The sequence below is a fragment of the Cervus canadensis genome, chromosome 5, assembly GCF_019320065.1.
Source record: "Cervus canadensis isolate Bull #8, Minnesota chromosome 5, ASM1932006v1, whole genome shotgun sequence".
In the NCBI taxonomy this organism is placed as follows: domain Eukaryota; kingdom Metazoa; phylum Chordata; class Mammalia; order Artiodactyla; family Cervidae; genus Cervus; species Cervus canadensis.
This window is the reverse complement of record NC_057390.1, coordinates 44,686,416-44,706,418: the sequence shown is the minus strand read 5'-3', so window position 1 is coordinate 44,706,418 and position 20,003 is coordinate 44,686,416. Positions and strand designations below refer to the sequence as shown.

At 43.7% G+C, this 20,003-nt stretch overlaps 1 protein-coding gene across 1 annotated transcript in view; it reads left to right on the top strand.

Annotated features, from left to right (window-relative positions):
- Window positions 1-5,473: 5,473 nt before the first annotated feature.
- Window positions 5,474-20,003, top strand: part of ST3GAL5 (ST3 beta-galactoside alpha-2,3-sialyltransferase 5) — a 56,856-nt gene continuing 42,326 nt past the window's right edge. The window contains exon 1 of the mRNA XM_043468729.1: window positions 5,474-5,684. Within this exon, the coding sequence (XP_043324664.1) occupies window positions 5,600-5,684 (85 nt within the window). The 5' untranslated portion in view covers window positions 5,474-5,599. The remainder of the gene's footprint in view (window positions 5,685-20,003) is intronic.

Below are 20,003 nucleotides of genomic sequence, written 5' to 3'. Positions count from 1 at the left end.
AAACAAGCAAACAAGAAGAAGCACAGAAAAAGAGATGAGATTTGTGGTAACCAAAGGCAGAGAATGGCAGGAGGGGAATTAGATGAGGGCAGTCAAAAAGTACAAACTGCTGGGAAAAAAAAAAAGTACAAACTTCTGGTTATGAAATAAATAAGTAGGAGGGATATAATGTATAACATGATAAGTATAGTCAACACTACTGTATATTACACAGGAACATTGCTAAGGGAGTAAATCCTAAGACTTCTTACATGAGGGAATAATTTTTTTCTATTTCTTTAATTTTGTATCTAGATGAAATGATGGGTGTTTACTAAACTTATGATAATCATTTCTTTTTTTTCTTTTTAAAAATTTTTTTCATTTATTTTTATTAGCTGGGGGCTAATTACTTTATAAACTTATGATAATCATTTCATGATGTATGTAAGTCAAATCACATTGTACATCTTAAATTTCTACAGTGCTGTTTGTCAATTATATCTCAATAAAACTGAAAGAAAAAACTAAATTCTTTAAAAATAATAAAATAATTCATATAAATAATAAAATTGCATGTTAACATGTTGACAAAAAGGCTGATGTTTTCAAAAACAAAAAGATGGTGAGAAGAATGCTTTTTAAAAAAAAACACATTTGCAAGTCTCTTTAAGTATGGCTTAATAGAATACAGCTGGATTTTCATATCTGCTTTTGCATTCAATCTGTTACAAGTTGTTTTGGTTAAATTATGTGAAGAAAACCTGCTTCACATTGATACAAAATTGGAAAAGCAAAGAGTACTTTAATAGTCTTTCAGGAATATTATGGATATTCTTCTTTGATAGTACACCAAAACTCTACAAGAGGTTATTTCTTTATTTATATAATTTTATTTATTTACTGATTTATTTATTTTTGGCTGCACTGGGTCTTCATTGCTGTGGATGGGGGCTACTCTGTAGTTGCGTTGCTCAGGCTTCTCATTGCGGTGACTTCTCTTGTTGTGGAGCATAGGATTTAGGTATTTGGGCTTTGGTAGTTGTAGCACACAGGCTTAGCTTTTCCAAGGCATGTGGAATCTTCCCAGACCAGGGATCAAACCTGTCTCCCTTGCTTTGGTAGGCAGGCTCCTAATCACTGGATCACCAGGGAAGTCCAGGAGGTAATGTGAGGCGAGCAGAAGTAATGCCATGGCAGGCAGCTTAGATTAGGAGTAGGCCTTCCTACTTCTGGGTGGTAAGATTATCAGGCCACCTGGATGAGCTTTCGCTTAACACTGACCGCTGTTTGCCAACTAGGAACGGGGCGGAAACCCCCGGGAAAGTCCCGCGCAAGCGAAAGTTTTGACCAATGAAATTGCTTTATCCACTTAAACCAAATACCAATGGCGTGTGCTCACCCTATAAATTTGTGTAACAGCTTGGGCTCGGGGCTTTCTGACCCCGCACCACTGTTGGATGCGGCAGGAGCCCTGACTCAAGTCAGCAATAAACTTCCCTTTTTGCTAGTTGCATTGTCTTGGAGGCCTTCTCTCTTCCCGCTTGGGGATCCGGACATCGGGCATAACAGTAATTTCTTAATGGTTTGTTGCACTGTGGAATCTGAACTCTTATCTATAAACTTTGCTGCTGCTGCTGCTAAGTCACTTCAGTCGTGTCCGACTCTGTGCGCCCCACAGACGGCAGCCCACCAGGCTTTCCCGTCCCTGGGATTCTCCAGGCAAGAATACCGGAGTGGGTTGCCATTTCCTTCTCCAATCCAATGCATGGAAGTGAAAAGTGAAAGTGAAGTCACTCAGTCGTGTCCGACTCCCAGCGACCCCATGGACTGCAGCCTACCAGGCTCCTCCGTCCGTGGGATTTTCCAGGCAAGAGTACTGAAGTGGGGTGCCATTGCCATGTTGCCAAATTAAAATCCCCTGGGGAATTCCCTGGCAGTCCAGTGGTTAGGACTCCAAGCTTCCATACAGGGGTCATGGGTTCAATCTCTAGCTGGGGACTAAGAGTCCCAATGCCGCGTGGCATGGACAATAAATATAATCTGCTTTATATTAAGAAAATAAAATTTAGTTTGCCTTGCATTGAAAATGGATCTTTTACCCATATATGATTTTGCAACATCATGCATTAGTCATTTGAAAAACATCAATTCACTAAGTAAACGTAGGTCTTCCAAATATTGGCACACAATACATTACCCAATAACTAAAACTTACATTCACTTGTATTACCATTGATCTCATCAGAAAAGTCCCTAAATACTGAAAAGCTATCAAGTTGACAGTGACACAAGTTTTCCAAAATTCCAAATTTCTTTTGAAATCCAAAATTTTTTCAAGATTGGCAACAAGTAGTCAATTGTTTTCCTTGAAGAGACAGGCTTGCTTAGTTCATTTGCAAGAAAAAGTCTACCAAACACCCAAGTTGAGATAACCATAATTTGTCAGTTGTTTTCTCAAGTAAGAATGGAGTTCCATGAAAAAACAAAACATAAAACCCACCAGCTATTTCAGCTTGCAACTCAAATGACTGTATGAGTGCTTCTTCTTGCATAACTATCACGTCAATTTGCAGCAAGTGTTTTATGTGCAGTTTCCATGTAAAATATTTACAAGGTGTGTACTCAAGAGAGACTGAGCTTTTAATGAGTTAATCACATTTTTGCTGCTCTATCCAGAAAATTCTCAAATGAAACCGCCTTTCTTTTTTCCCACCATGAGTGTGTGGTGATGAAAACACTACTACAGTTGGGTGCCCTTCCTTTGGGAAAGCACCGGAACACCTTTTGCACACCTTTGCTTTTGCACCATCAGAAACAAAGGAAAATAACGTCTTAGATTATAATGAAATAATTTTGACTTCAGAGATTCTTTGAAAGGTCACCCCTGAAAGGTCGTCTGAAAGGGACACCCCTGACCAGAGGTCTGTGGACCATACTTTGAGAACCACTGACTTGGACCAATCAGAGCCCAGTCATATAGCTAAGAGTGGAGCAGGCTTACCTTAACTGTATGTTGCATCACAGAAAGGGGAAGATGAGATGGATGTTGGAAACAATCACAGTATCTGCTATGAGAATGACCAAAGTAATGAGCATAAAGTAATGAACAAACTACAAAATCGTGGATGCTGTCCCAAATTCACAAGCAGCCCCACCATTTTGCTAGCCAGGGTCCAAAGGTTTTTCTGAGACCAGTATCTGTCTTGAGGTCTTCCCAGGTGGAGCAAATGTAAACAGTCCACCTGCCAATGCATGAGACTCAAGAGACATGAGTTCGATGCCTAGGCCTGGAAGATCCCCCTCAGTAGGAAATGGCAACCTGCTCTGGTATTCTTGCCTGGGGAAATCCCACGGACAGAGGAGCCTGGTGGGCCGTAGTACATTGGGTTGCAAAGAGTCAGACATGATTGAGCACACACACATCTATGAGGCTTTGAGATCCAGTGGCTGATTCTCATCTATTGTTTGGGGATCTCTGTCGTAACCCTGAACAGTAACTAAGGGTGGTGGGGACTTCCTTGGCCATTCAGTGGCCATTCACGCTTCCACTTTAGAGTACTTGGGGTTGATTTCCTTGGGGAACTATGATCTTGCATGCTTCTGCATTTGCCAGAAGTAACTAAAGGTGGCCCTGCAGCTTAGTGGAAGGAGTATTAAAGCACGGCTTATCTTGTTGCACAGAAAGTCAGTCTCTCTCACAACCTTCCAAGCCAGGGTACTGCTGAGCCTCATGCCAGCCATAAAGGGTATCTGGTTCTTGCCTGCCTCAGAGCAGCTGAAATGTGGAGGTGGGTGGATGAGGTCTCTGCACAGGAGAGGAGAATGGGGGTAAGGCCTCACCATGGTTCTGCTGGGCTCCCTGATGGCTCAGTGATAGAGAATCTGCCAACCAGTGCAGGATACAGAAATGGCAACCCACTCCAGTATTCTTGCCTGGGAAATCCCATGGACAGAGGAGTCTGGTCTACAGTCTATAGGTCACAAACAGTCTGATACAACTGAGTGACTGAATGACTAAACAACAACAATGGTTCTGCTACTGGTGGATTGACTGGAAGATCAGCTGTACCGGCTCTAAAAAATACTTTCAAATGAGGTCTGGCTTTATGAATAAAGAATATCTGGGAGAAAAGCGGAAGAGCAGCTGAGGCAGATAAAAGTAAAGAGTGTCTGATAAGGCAGGCCTCTGCTTATCTCCAAGAGAGAGGGGCTGAGGTGCTTAGCATTCTCCTTGCAGCTGTCACTGATCCCAGAGAGCTAGGCCTCGGCTCTGCTAGACAGCCTTGGCCAACACTCAGGATTCAGATCTCCTAGTGACAACTTTTCCTCCAATATTTTAAAAATGCTCACATGTCCTCACCTTTGAATAATCAATCAAGAAACATTTTTAGGACAAAATCCTTTTGAAAGGTGTGAAGGCAGTCCTTCCATCATTTCCTTTCCAAGTTTTCCCTCCTGATCTTTGTTACCCAAGATCCCACATTTTCCCCCCAGTCCCTCTGCCCCCAGTGGGGGAAGAGCACAGACAACTCCAAGTCCTGTTTAGAACTGTGCAAACCGTGTGCAAACTGTTGCATAAAAAGAGTGACAAGACTCTCCGTTTATGCAAATATATTTGGCTCCGTGTCTAGGATCCTGCTTTTCAAACTGGAACCGGAACCTACATCACAGGCACATGACTGGTATGCCCTGTGTTCGCCAACCCCAAAGTAAATTCTGAAAGCAGAACAACTTCACCGACCTTACTGAAGAGTCAACGAGTCCTACAGCACAGAAATGTCGCAAGGCGTATTATACACACCTGGCTGTATTAAAGAAACAACATATCCGTGCTTTCAAGTCTTTTAATCCCTGGACTTGGGGATTCACGAATATTCACGCTTTTAAAAACTGTATGACAGTTCCTCTCCAGATTCAAGGGGGACTCCAGAGATACGGAAATGAGCACTCCAAACGCAGGTTCGCATTCATACTCTGCCACTAAATGATTTAGTGTGACTCACTTCTGCTGAGTCTCAATAACCCATCCGCGAAACTAGTGCTCTCTCACTTTTCTCCAATACTTGGAACAACATAAAACTGTTCCGCAAATCCCCAGATACATTCAGGCAGCTCTCGTCTCCAGGGCCCGAGGAACTCCAATCCAGTGTTGTCTGCTGGTCCATCCTAGAGAATAAAGCACGTGACTCCATAAAGCCCCTTCATTCAGCGGCTCCGCGTCTACGAGTCCTCTGCGCAGTAAAAGCCTACAGTCAGTCCAAACACCTTTTGTTCCTTCACCATCTAACCGCGCGCAGAGATCTAGAGGGCGGTGGGTGCCCGGGAACCCCTCCAGCGCCAGCACACAGCCCAACGTCCGTCCAGCTGGGGGCGCCCGGCTCCCCTAGCCCCGCAGGGTGGAGGGTTGCGAGTCCAGGGAGCGAGGCAGGCTCGGGAGCCCTCGCGCGCTGTGATTGGTTCTCGTATCCTCGTGACTCCCGGCCCCGCCCCACGCCCCTCCTCCGCATCCGAGCCGGGGAGCGCTCTGTCCGGTACTGAATGGGCGCTAGCGCGGCGCTGGGGGCGGGCCGGGGCGCGGGGCCCGGGACTAAAGGCAGGCTGGCGCCCGCTCCCTAATATGCGAAAGAAGGCGGCGGGCGGCGCGGAGCGGCGTCCTCTGCAGCCGCGAACCGAGGCGGCGGCGGCGGCACCTGCCGGCCGAGGTACGTGGCGCAGACCCCTCCTCGGCGTAGCGGGGCCCGCTGGCCGGGGGCGGCGGCGGCGATCGGTCCCTGCCCTCGCGTGGCTGGGCCCGGCGGCTCCGCCCCAACCTCCTACGGGCAGCGCCCAGGGCACGGCTCCCCCAAATGCGCCTGGCGGGGGCACGGGCTGGGAGTCGTGGCCTCGCGCGGAGCGGACCGGCTGGGTACGCCGCGGCCCGCGCAAGTGTGGACGCGGTGGAGACGGAGGGGTGAACGGCCGGGATGTGCGCTCCAGGCGCGGTGTCCCTTTCCCCTCTGTGTTCCGCAGCGACTTGGGGTTTAATTCATTGCTCGAAGCTTCCGAGCCAGGAGAGCCCAGTTAACTCATTTCCCCGGGACATGACTGGGGGACCCTCGGTGGCTAGCAGCTCTGGCGGCTGTCTTTCGCATCCATCGGGAAGGCGTGATGTGCAGTGTCTGCAGGTAGAAATTCGCCAGTGACCTTTCGTGCCCACTCTGTGCGGCCAGCCCTGCGGAAGAGACACATTTTGGTGACCATTGGTGTTTCCTGAATTGTAAGGAGTGGCTTGACGTGGGCATGCATTCATATGCCCCTTTAGTCTGTTAAGTAATACAAGATTTTCTGAGAGCGTCTTCGAATAGTAAGAAGATAGGTCCTGCCCAACCCCACAAGAGGTGGGTGACCTTGGCCAACGCTGATCCCCCTGTAAGACTCCATCTCCTGATCTGTAGTGGGAGCCTTGACTTGCGGATGGCCAAGGTCCCTTTCAGGCCCCTGGTTCTCTGGTTCTGATGGCAAATGTGTTCACCAGTGAAGAGGGTCCTGCAGAATCACTAGCTCACTGGAAAGATAGATTTTATGTCCTCATGTCTTAGTTCATGTCTGTGGCCTTTGCTTCATTAGGTATCAGTCTGTTTAAAAGGGAAAATGGTTACCTGCTAGCCTACATCTGCCCCTTTGGTTTACCTGCTCATCAGGCCAAGCATGGATCTGACTTTGAGATTACAAAGAGGAAGGAGAAGTGGCTCCTGCCCTCTGGTGTTAAACTGAGCCCTCCTCTTGATAATCTGCTTCCACAGAAGAGAGAAACCTTGGGGAGGAATCCTGTCTGCTGAGTGAAGGGGCACAGAGTCAGAAACTGTCAGGATGGGTTGTGGTTTCACTCTCCTAATCCTGAAAGCTTGACAGGTTAGGAGAATGTCTTACATTTCTGGTCGTAGAGCCAGGAATCACCTGAATTCCAGCCAGGGCTTGAAAGAGGAGAGACTGATGTGAACAGGCAGAGCCCTGTGACCAGAGTATAGTGAACCTCTTCATAGGTCTGTCTGTTGTCTGAGGAACACTCTTTCTGTGAGATGAAATGAATCTTGGTTATGATTGTTGGGTGTTCCTCTAGGCAGCAAAAAATGGGTGAGTGGGAAGGCATGAAGGTGTTTGTGGAAGAGGGAGGTAGAGGGCTGACAGGCATTAATGATAAACATGCACATTAATGACTGCCTGTTTTGAAAATGCTTATAATTTTGGCTTAAACTGCCAGATTGTTTAATATTACCACGATAGGTTAGTATTGAATTTTTTGGAATTAATTTGTTAGTTCTTATTGGAATATAGTTGGTTTACAATGTTGTGTTAGTTTCTGCTGTACAGCCAAGTGAATCAGTTATATATAAATATGTATTTGTTGTTGTTTAGTCACTATGTCGTGTTCGACTTTTTGCATACATGCTAGACTGTAGCCCACCAGGCTCCTCTGTCCATGGGATTTCCCAGGCAAGAATACTGGAGTGGGTTGCCATTTCCTTCTCCAGGGGATCTTCCCAACCGAGGGATTGAACTCGTATCTCCTGCATTGCAGGTAGATTCTTTACCGTGGAGCCACTGGGGAAGCCATATATATATATATATATATATTTTTTGTTTTCCATATAGGCCATTCATTATACAGTACAGAATAGAGTTCCCTGTGCTATACAGTAGGTTGTTCTTGTTTATCTGTCTTATATATAGTAGTGTATATATGTCAATCCCAGTCTCCCAAGTAACCCTCCCCTCTTCTTTCCCCTTTGGTAACCATAAGTTTATTTTCTACATCTGTGATTCTATTTCTGTTTTGTAAATAAGTTCATTTGTACTATTTTTTTAGATTCCACATATAAGCGATATCTTCTGATATTTGTCTTTGTCTGACTTGCTTCACTCAGTATTACAGTCTGTAGGTCCATTCGTGTGGCTGCAAATGGCATTCAGTTCAGTTCAGTTCAGTTGCTCAGTCGTGTCCAACTCTTTGCGACCCCATGAACCACAACACACCAGGCCTCCCTGTCCATCGCCAACTCCCGGAGTCCACCCAAACCCATGTCCATTGAGTCGGTGATGCAGTCCAACCATCTCATCCTCTGTCGTCCCCTTCTCCTCCTGCCCTCAATCTTTCCCAGCAATTTTGTTCTTCTTTTTGGCTGGGTAGTAGTGTTGAATTTTAAGACTATGTTCAAGGCAGGATAAGAAAAAAACCCTTTGTTCTTTGATGTGCCTCCTCTAGTCCTCCCCTATTTGCCCTGCTGGCCTGTTTGGCAGGAGTTTGTCTAGCAGGTTGGCTCTTGGGAGGTGAAAGAGACAATAGAAGAGGTTTCAGGTCCTCTATGGGAGTCCATCCAGGTGCTGGGGGCAGAAGGGAGAGTCTTGGAAGAAGGGTCACGGCTCACTTTGCATACCCTTCTAGTTCCTGAGAAGCAGTTTAATCGATTTAATCTGAATTGCCTGTGGAGATACTCCCAGAGGGCATGCTCTGTGTTTTGGTTCATCTGGGAAGCCTTGGCAGAATGAAAGCAACTGGAAGTATACACACATTAACAATGGTACGCACTCCCTGTCTGCCGAGAAGCAGCAGCAAGGGGCTGGATCAGTGTGAGAGGTGTAAGTTAGCAAAGGCATCCAGAAATGGGTGAATCACTGGCTTAGTGTGGGAGGAAACCATCACTGTGGATGGTGACATGTAGGCCATCAGGGAGAGAGACCCAGCTTGAGCATACGTGCAGAGGGAGAGCAAGGAAGATGTAGCGAGCAGAAGAAAAACGAGGTTAGAGAGGTACAAGGACATTGCCAGGCTTGTCTTACTTAGAAGAGTGTTATCTTGTTTTTCTAAGTATAGCATACATGCTAGAAAAGTAGGCCTAAGTGGATTACTGTCCAACAGATTTTAAAGATTCAGCATACCATGCTGTGAGATCAAGAAGCAGGAGCACCCCGTGGGTCCCCTTTGAGTCACTACGTCCTGGAAGAGAACCCCTGCTGACTCTAGAACTTGTATCCCTGGAATTCTGCAGTGTCTGTCTTCTTTCCTTCGGACTTGGGTTTCTGAGACTCACAACAGATGCTGCCTCTCGCTGTAGGGTGCTCACTCTCATTGCTGATTGGGCCTATGGGTGAATAATATACTATATCTTTGTCTTTGCACTGTTGATGGACACTTGGGCAGTTGGCTGCTTTGGCTATTACAGTTAGTGCTGCCGTGACTGTTTTCATACCTGGCTTTGTGTGTGTGTGTGTGTGTGTGTGTGTGTGTACATATTTCTCTTTTTAACAGCTTTTTAAAATATTACATTTATTTAATTTTTTTATTTATTGTGGCATGTGGGTTCTGGTTCCCTGGCCAGAGATTGAACCCGGGGCCCTTGCATTGGGAGCATGGAGTTTTGACCACTGGACCATCAGTGTGCTCAGTCACTCAGTCGTGTCCAGCTCTTTATGGCCCCATGGACTGTAGCCCACCAGGCTCCTCTGTCCATAGAATTCTCCAGGCAGGAATACTAGAGTGGGTTGCTGCTTCCTACTGCAGGGTATCTTCTAGACCCAGAGATCGAACCTGTGTCTCTTGTGTCCGCTGCATTGATAGGCAGATTCTTCACCACCAGTGCCACCTGGGAAGCCCCTGTATGTGCATTTCTGATGAGGGTCTATGTAGGGGTGTGATTCCTGGGTCACGGGTGTGTGTATACTTAGCTTTGCCTGGGTAGTTCCTCACTACTAACTGATTAGCTCAACATTGACTTTGAACCGGGGAGACCGAGGAAGGACTTGTGCCAGGAGCCATGATCAGTTACCACGTGGCTGTGCGCTATAGATTCTCGGCTAGTGCAATCACCTCCAGGCCACAGGCCGCCCTGGGTCAGGCGGCAGGACCCTGGGTCAGGCGGCAGGACAGGCTGAGCCCTGGGGAGCCCTTTAGCTCCATGAGCCTCTGTGGTCAGGAAGTGGTTGTCTCTGGCCAGACTGGCACAGACACCCCAGGGAACTTCTCCTCCCTGTTTTTAGTTATGTGAATTGTGTTCCCTGTACCTCTGGGTTTCTACTGAAGAATTCCCCCATGTCTTAGAGGAAAAGCCTAGTTCTTGTTTGGTCTTTTGAGGCCATGCAAGACATTTTTGTTCCCCTTTAGAGTGCAGAAAAATATCCAGAATTAAGTAATATTGGATGGTTCATCAACTTCTTATACCCATGAATTTTTCCCCTTTTCAAGTTTTAAATATCTGGAATTAATGATTCTGTTTCATGTGATGTGATATGATTAAAGAGGGAAAAATGGATACAAATAACACATTTGAAAAGTCTGTTTTGATGGAATAGGATGTTGTGTTTTGAACATGAAGTCTGCCTTTAAGACGAGGTGTCATTTTCATAATTAAAGGCTTACATGTGTTGAGTTCAAAACAGAAGCTGTTTTTCTGTTATTCATGTAGTGTTCCTTCTTCTCTAGTCTTTTCTCTCCCCTCAGCTTCTACTTTTATATCCTCTTCTATCTTGTTCTATACCTCATTTCTGCTTTTCACAAACATCTTGTTTTCATTTCCAATCTAGACTCCAGCAACAAAAGAGGAAGACAGAGTTGTGGTACTTCTTTTTTTTTTTTCAAATAGGGCTGCCAATACTCTCTGTGTTTTGCTTGTCATTTTCTGCAATCAAGTCCTTACCAGGATTTGGCATCTGATTTTCTTGTTTATTCTTCCTTTGGAGTGGCTCTGTCTAGTAGAAATATAACCCAAGCCATATATATATAATTAAAATTTTTCTAATAGCTACTTTTAAAAAATTAAAAGGAAACCAGTGGATCAAAGTTTTGGTTTCCCAGGAAGATTAGAAGAAAAAAAAGAACAACTAGTATGCACCTAATAATACAGCTCCAAACTATACAAAGTAAAAAGTGACAGAATGACAAAAAAAGTTGACAAATGTGACAACATAATGAGAGATTTTAGCATATCTATTTCAGTAACTGATGGAGCAAGCTAACTAAAAACCAACAAGGGATTGATTTAAGAAGCAAAGCAATTAATAAGCTTGATCAAACCAATTAAATAGAAAACATAGTTCCAGCAAGTGAAGAGTATACTTTTACAAAAATTGAACTTACACCAGGTCATAAAGTAAGTTCTAACATATTTAAAATAATTAATATCATATTGACCAAGTTTTCTGAATTCAACAAAAGTAAATTATGTATCAGTTTTAAAATATAATTTAAAAACATATTTGAATATTTAAATTTGAAAGTATTTCGATTTGAATGATCAAGAAGTAACAGCAATGGAAAAAGATATGTCAAAATTTGTAGAATAAATTGTACACCTAAAGCTTGTGGGTTGCAACTAAATAAAGTAAGGGAAATATGCAGTCTTAATGACTCATATTAGTAAGAAAATAGCCAAAAATTAATAACCCAGTCGACTAAATTAAGTTAGGAACATAGCCAAGAGATTAGAGATTAAACCCAAGAGATTAGAAGGATTTTTTTTTAGACAGGTGAATTAATTTTAATAATTTATTTTCATTAAACCAATATGTATAAAATATTATTAAATCAATATAAAAGTTGTTATTGAGCTATTTTACATTCTTCTGGTCAAACTTAAGTCTTCAAAGCCTTGTGTGTATCTTACATGAGAACACAGCTCAGTTTGAATGGGCTATATTTGAATTACTCAGCAGCCACATGTGGCTCATGGTATCTTTGCCTCCTATAAACATTGAAGATATTTATGGTGATAAAGAGGGCAGTCAGAGCTAACAGTAGAGGGGTTCAATTATCTGCCAAGCGAATGGAGATTCATGAGAATCTAAGAGTGTTTTGTGGTTCACAGAGGGTGACTCTTTTTGAAAATCTTATATACTGCTCTCTACAACAAACCCACATGCTATAAAATATAGGACAGAAATAAAGATAAATGCTGTACTGACTCGCTATATCCTTACCTGTATTAGACATATTATATATGTATGTGTATAGGTCATGTTACATGCATGTTATATATGTATATGTATAGGCTGCGTGTTGCTGCTTGCTATGCCCCCAGGCACATATATGTTATATTGTGTGTATACAGACATATATGTATGTATGTTCTTTTAGTGTTCACAGAAGCCATACAAGTTTGGCACTGTTATTATCCTCATTTTACAAATGAAGGCACTGAGGCTCAGGGAGGTCAAGAAACTGTACGGGGCAGAGCAGGGATTCAGACTCAGGCAAACTGACCTGGAGGTGGTGGATGAGGCAAATGCATCTCTGTCTTTGCAGCACTCAGCACATTCACACCCCACCCATCAGAAGAGCTCCCATCAAAATTCCTGAGAGGATGATCTGAGGTGGTCCCTAGTCCAGGTTCCTGCGTTTCCAGGCACAGCATCCTCACTCTGCCGGGTCTCCATGGCAACTTCCTCACTGGTCCTGCCTCACAATAGGACTTCCACATTCCCAGTCCTGCCTCAAGAGAGGTCTCTCCAAAATCCAGTTGCAGTTGAAATCCCCATTCCACAGTTGCTTCTTTTATCATAGGATAAAATTCCAGCCACCATGGCATGTGCTGCTTCCTTTTGCAGCCTCTCAGTATGTTGTTCCCTCCAGGGCTGGACCTTCAAACACTCACCGTAGTGCCAGCTATCCCTGCTCAGGGGCACCTGCTTCCCCAACCCCCACCAAGTCCTACCCATTATTCCTTCCAGAAGTGGGGGCAGCCTTTTCTTAGCTCCCTCCCAAACACACAATACACCCATGTCCCCCAAATGTAAAATATCTCCTAACACTGCCCTCATATCCAATGTAGAATAAGTTAACAAGAAAATTGAGGAAAATAATAACATTGGTGATGGATCTACTTGTCTAATTTTAAAAATGAGATGAGAGCTCTTTGAAAAACAGGCTGTATCTGTGTTGCTTCTTGCTATACCCCCAGGCACATACTCCCTGCCTGATTAAAAACGAGGTTACGTGAATGACAGTATGCCTGTTTGGGATCCTGCCCAAGAGCTGGTTTTCCAAATTTTTGGAGCAGAGAGTAAAAGGGATGTGTGATTTAAAAGGAAATTGTATGTTTTAGTGTTGCTTCTCACAGACCTGAATACATGTTGTCGGTTTTAGGAATTCAAACACGCTTAACTTGTTTTGAGCTTAAAACAACTCAAACAAAACTTTCCTTTGTCTTCTGTGGTTGTTCCCTCTCTTTCAGGCTCTCAATGGCCAGGGCCTGTCAACCTTCGGGTTGTTCACAGTCACTGTTCCTCCAGTTCCTTTTCTGGGGTCATTATCACTTTCTGATTTGTCGTTTTATATGACTACTTTGGTTCTTCTGTTCCTAAAGACACAAGTGTTATTGAATATAGTCAGCCCTCCATGTTGACCAAGTGCAGATCAAAAATATTCAAAAAGGAACATTTCCTGAAGTTCCAGAGAACAAAACTTGAGTTTGCTGTGTGCCAGCAGCTATGTACATAGCATTTACATTGTATTAGGTATTATAAGTAATCTAGAGCTGATTTAAAATGTATATGGGAAGATGTACATAGATTATATGCAAATACTGCATCATTTAATATAAAAGACTTGAGCATCCATGGATTTTGGTGTCCAAGCAGTGGAGGTGGTCCTGGAACCAATTTCCTATAGATACCAAGGGACCACTATACCAGATTACTGCATAAACTGCCTACTGAATCCTCCACCTTGCCTTCCCCACTTACCAGCTATCTGCTCACTGAGGAATATTGCTAAGGTCCTATTTGGCGATGTCTCTTCATAATCTCAAAGCATAAGAACCCTGACCCTTTGTTTTGGGAGGAGGGATCTTGGTTATTTTAGAATTTACACACTCACCCATTTAGGGAAATGGGAAAGTTTAGGGCAAGGTCCCCATATTGAAGCTTGTTCATATTGGATCCCAGAGTTACTGTTGTTAAGTGTTCATTCTACTGACTTTTACTTTTTCCTATTAAGTATTATTTATTCAGCCTGACTACTTGTATTCCCTTTAGATGAAGAGGGAGATCTTCCACTGAAAAGGTAGCTTTTAGATTTTGCTTTATTTGTGGCATTCAGGAGGTTGCCACAGATGTGTTCTGCTGTAGCATCTTCTGCATGTCTAATTTGCTGTCACATGGGGGCCCACCGCCCAAGAGATATTACTTAAGATGTTTTGTTAGAGCTTGGAGGGACCTGGGCAGTTCTCCAGGCAGTTACCTCAGTTTACTCCAGTGTCCTGTCTTATCCCTTCTGGCCTCCTCCTCGCATCCCCCTCTGGTACCCCCACCTCGGTCGTGAAATCGTCTCAGTGCATGGTGGAATGGTGGCAGCTGGTGGGGCCTTCTTGCATTCTTTGCTTTTTTTTTCTTTTTTTTTTCCTATTAGCAGCCTGAATTTGTTATGCAGGCTGGATCTCAGCAGGCTGGGTGCTAAAAGAACAGCCGCTGCCAGCTCAGTCACCAAGTTCTGTGGCCTCTTCTTTCACCACTCTTGTCAGCCCCCATCTATCCATCCCTGCTCTGGCTCAGCTGCTCCATCAGCCCTGATGGCCGATGGTCCTCAGAGCCCCTTGACCATCCCTCCTGTGGCCTCTTACATCCCTGTGTGAGCCCTCTGCCCTTCTGCTTAAGGATCACTTAGGGTCACCTCCTCCTCTGAGGCCAATTTGGAGGCCCTCATTCCTTCTTTTCTAAAATTTTTGATGTTTATTTATTCATTTATTTGACTGTGCCAGGTCTCAGTTGCAGCATGAAGGATCTTTAGTTGGCATGCGAACTCTTAGTTGCAGTACGTGGGATCTAGTTCCCTGACCAGGGATTGAACCTGGGCCTCCTGCATTGGGAGCACAGAGTCTTAGCCCCTGGACCACCATGGAAGTCTAATGATTCCTTCTTTGCTACGTCTTCTTCCACTTTCCCCCAGACCCGCTGTGATCTGGCCGGAGCAGCCATCCCTGGGCATCTTGGCATGCCCGTCCTCCCATCCGGAATACCTGCTCTCTCTCTCCTTTCTGTCTCTGAGGTCTAGTCTATGCTTAAAGGACCCATTTACAGTTCATCTCCTCAGGGAGGCTTCCCTGGTTTCATCTGATGGCACTAGTGTTCCGTTGCCTGGGGCACCCCAGGCGTACTGCCACGCCACCGCTTTTTGGCATTTTGAGTATTTAGGTATTTTTGTTTTCCCTGGATGGATTTTTCGTTTCAAGAGAAAGACTATGTCTTAGTTTTCTTTGTATTCCCAGTGCCTGGTATATGCTTATTACGTGTCTCTTTAAAGGATCATTAGGTGAACAAAGCAAATTATATAACAGTTCAGACCAGCCCTCCCCAGCTGGGGCTCTACAAGAGGATAAAGCCTGAATGCTCTAAGGCCATCATCATATTGGGTTGACCAAAAAGTCCATTTGGGATTTCCCATAACATCTTACAGAAAAGCCCAAACGAACTTTTTGGCCAACCACAATATATTATGAATTAACTTCTCTCCCATGCTTCTGGAGTGATTCGAGTTATAGACCATCCTTGAGAAAATTAAAATAGACACTCAATCCTATTGTATAGCATGGAGAACTTGTGGCAGCCTGAACGGAAGAGGAGTTTGAGGGAGAATGAATACATGTGTATGTGTGACTGAGTCCCTTTGCTTTTCACCTGAAACTATAGAAGCATTGTTAATCGGCCCTACTATTAAAAGTTAAAAAAAAAGAAAATAAATACATAAATCCTTTTCTGTAGGGCTTAATCTCTAGTGGAACCCAGCCTGAAGGTGTCTAGTATAAGTAATATGATCCCAATCCTGATAAAATATACATATGCCAAGAGGAAAGGCAGATGCAATATAGAGCATAGTGTTAGGGGTGGACATCACTGTGTTGTAGTGTAACAACCAGTGTGTGATTTCAACATGTTCTTTCTGAAGTTTTTAACTTTGTGATAACAGAGTTTTAAAAAAGTTTTTTTGAATAAGCCAAATTGGAGGTCCTAAACCTAGCTGTTCCTTACTATAAGACAATGGAGAGTTCAGTTCAGTCGCTCAGTCATGTCCCACTCTTTGCGACCCCATGGACTGCAGCACACCAGGCTTCCCTGTCCATCATCAACTCCCGGAGCTTACTCAAACTCATGTCCATTGAGTCGGTGATGCCATCCAACCATCTCATCCTCTGTCGTCCCCTTCTCCTGCCTTCAATCTTTCCCAGCATCTATTCCAATGAGTCAGTTCTTCACATCAGGTGGTCAAAGTATTAGAGATTCAGCTTAATGGAGAGTTAGTGTTTTGTTTTTAAATATAGGTCTACTATGGGAACTATATTTAAAAACAAAATCCCAAGTTTGCATTGCCTTCTAGTAAGGCACAGCCAGGTTTAGGAACTCCAGTTTGGCTTATTCACAACCCACTCCAGCATTCTTGCCTGGAGAATCTGCATGGACAGAGGAGCCTAGCAGACTACAGCCAATAAGCATTGCAGAGTCAGACCCAACTGAAGTGACTTAGCTTCACGTGCACCAATAGTGGACCAGAAATCACTGAGCTGACCCTTCAGCAATGGCCTTGGCGAGCCAGGCCTCCATGTGAGGATGACTAGCTGTCAGACCTCTGAACTTGGGTGTTACCACTGCTCTTTGTAAATGAAGGGCCGTGTCCAGCAGGCATGACTCACCATAAGAGAACCTAGCATAGTAATGAGTACTTACAGAATACTTTCAAAAGCAAATCTAGAGATATTTTTTCTTAACAGCTAAGAGTAAACATTAGTTGTTGTTCAGTCGCTAAGCTGTGTCTGACTCTTCATGACCTCATGGACTATATAGCACGCCAGGCTCCTCTGTCTGTCAGTACCTCCCAAAGTTTGTTCAGATTCATGTCCATTGAGTTGGTGATGCTATCTAACCATCTTATCCTTTACTACCCCTTTCTCCTTTTGCCTTCAGTCTTTCCCATCATCAGGGTCTTTTTCAATGAGTCATCTCTTCGAATCAGATGGCCAAAGTATTGGAGCTTCAGCTTCAGTCCTTCCAATGAATATTCAGGGTTGATTTCCTTTAGGACTGAACATATCCTGTGGTTATTAAAATTAAGTCTGAGACAGAAGTCTCAATGCTTGTTCTTGCTCATCAGCTATTGCTTCAGCCAGCTCTGGGTTTTTTTTCCTTTCTGAAGTTTGACTTTACTTGACCTCACACAGAATTTTGTCCATATGCTGGCTGTTGAAACCAGTAGATCAGATGAGGAACAGGATAGTTACTTAGTCTCTAAGTATCTCCCATCAAGTTACTTATTAACTACAAAGGGAAAAGAGTAACTTGATAGTGGATAAATTTGCCTTACACAACTTTGACCAATTGATTTTTCATCAACGGTATTGGGACAAAAACAATGTCAGGGGCCTCTGGAGAAAACACATCGGGACAGACCAGCACCACTTCTGGGAAATTCCTGCCTGAAATGTGTATCTTGAATCTAATCATGAAGAAATGAACAGATTTCCACTAAGGGTCATTCTTCAAAACAACTAGACTGTACTTTTCAAAAAATGCCAAGGTCATGAAAGATAAAGGAACTGTTTCTGATTAAAGGAGGTCACATGCAGTTCTGGATGTGTGTTCCTGTTTTTGCTCTGAGGCCATTATTGGGACTGCTAAAGAGATTTGTCTGACGTCTTTAGGGTAGAGAATAGTATTAAAACAATAATAATTTCCTGATTTTTATCATCATACTTTGGTGTGTCTGGGAGTGTCCTTTTTAGGAAATACTAAAACATTTAGGGTTGAATGTCATTGCGTCCTCAGCTTACTTTCAAGTGGTTAAAAAAAGTAGTATGGATATCATAAAATAGAATCACCAAGCAAATGTGGTAGAATGGTAACAAGCAGGTTGTCTGAGCAAGGCAAATTCTTTGTACTCTTTTGTCAGTCTCTCTGTGTATTTGAGGTTACGTCCAAAAATAAAGTTTAAAAGCGCGAAAACCTCTGGGTCGTGGTGTTGCAGCCAGTGTAGCATCAGAGGCCAGGGCTCTCGGTGGCTGTCCTTTCCAGGGTCACTACTGAAATCATTTCCGACAACACAGCTCTTTTCAGAACTGGTTTTGTAGAGAATGGGTTGGAGACCACTCAGTGTGGCTACACCCGAGAGGAAGTTCTTTCCCCAACTTCCTGTTGCTGTCATCACCACTCTGTCCCAGAAGGCATCATGCCTGCTGTTCTCCCCTGGGTATCTGGTCAGCCAGCTCCAATCCACACATTTGCCTGACTAGACCTACAGCTGCCAAGGAGACTTCCTAGGCAGAGTGTAACTTCACATTATCACCCAACCTGCTCTGAACGGTACTAGCACACATCTTCAGAGAGGTGACTTGGCCACCATGTAACAGGCAACAGCCAAACAGTTAAGTATTTTCTCTCTTTTTTCTTGAAAAACAGAACCAGTTGCTTTTTTTTTTTTAAGTTGTTTCTCCCCCTCAGCTTTATTGGGATATAATTGACATGTAACTTGTGTAAATCGAAGGTGTACAACATGTTGACTTGATACACTTATTTGCTGCAAAATAATTACCACCATAGCCTTAGCTTAAACCTTCATTACATCACATAATTATCATCTTTTGTGTGTGTGTGTGGTTAGAACATTTAAAATTTATTCTCTTAGCAACTTTCAAGTGTGCAATACACTGTTATTAACTATAACCATCATGCTGTGCAATAGAGCCCCAGAACTTACAACTGGGGGCTGACACCTCCACATTGCTCCCACTCCCCAGCCCCTGGTAACATCCACTCTATTTTCTGTTTCTGTGAGTCCTGCTTTTTTAGAGTTCACCTGTATATGGTATTCCAGTTGCTCTTTTATTTCCATGTTGGTGGGTGGGACAGTCATTGGATTATGTTTATCCCCCTTTCTCACCATACACACACAGAGATTCTTGATGGAAAAAGAATTCCCATCAGTGCTCTCTATGTGCTCTGGACGTTGCAATGAACCAATAACCAATGAATGTGATATCTGGACTCATGGAAGGATCTAGTCTTCACGTCTGCCTCTTGTTAGGATCTTGCTGAGTTTGGGTTAGTTTTTCTGTGTGGATCTGGCTGCAGGCCACTGATCAGTGCATCATGTATTAATTGGCTCATTGGTTCAACAAATATTTAAGGGCCTTTTACACGCTAGGCACTGTTTTAGGATTTGAGGTAACTGCAGTGAACAACATTGATAGTCCCTTCTCTAGGAATCTTGTGCTTTAGTGGGGAAAGCAGAAAGTAGGCAAATATGGATGAATCCTGATAAGTGTATGAAGTATTCATTGATTCAACAAGTATTTAAGTGCCTTTTACATGCTCTGCATTGTTTTAGAATCTGAGGTTACAGCAATGAACAACATCGACAGTCCCTTCTCTAGCAATCTTATGTTTTAGTGGGGAAAGCAGAAAGTAGAAAAATATGGATGGATGAGTTGTGATGAGTGTATGAAGCAGAAAAGTGAATCATTGGGCTTAGGATGGGAATGCAGTGCTACAGAGGGTGATCAAGGAGGCAACTTTTGAATAAAAGCCAGGATAAAGATGGTGCAGGAGGGCCATGGATTTGTCCCTGCAAGACTTGCTCTCTCTTCTTCTTTTTTTTTTTTTTTCCTTTTGGTAATCAGTATCTGTTTTCTTTCTTTCTTTTTTTTTTTTTCATTTATTTTTATTAGTTGGAGGCTAATTACTTTACAATATTGTAGTGGTTTTTGCCATACATTGACGTGAATCAGCCATGGATTTACATGTGTTCCCCATCCTGAACCCCCCTCCCACCTCCCTCTCCATCCCATCCCTCTGGGTCATCCCAGTGCACCTGCCCTGAGCATTTGTCTCATGCATCCAACCTGGGCTGGTGATCTGTTTCACACTTGATAATATACATGTTTCGATGCTGTTCTCTCAGATCATCACACCCTCGCCTTCTCCCATAGAGTCCAAAAGTCTGTTCTATACATCTATGTCTCTTTTTTTGTCTTCCATATAGGGTTATCGTTACCATCTTTCTAAATTCC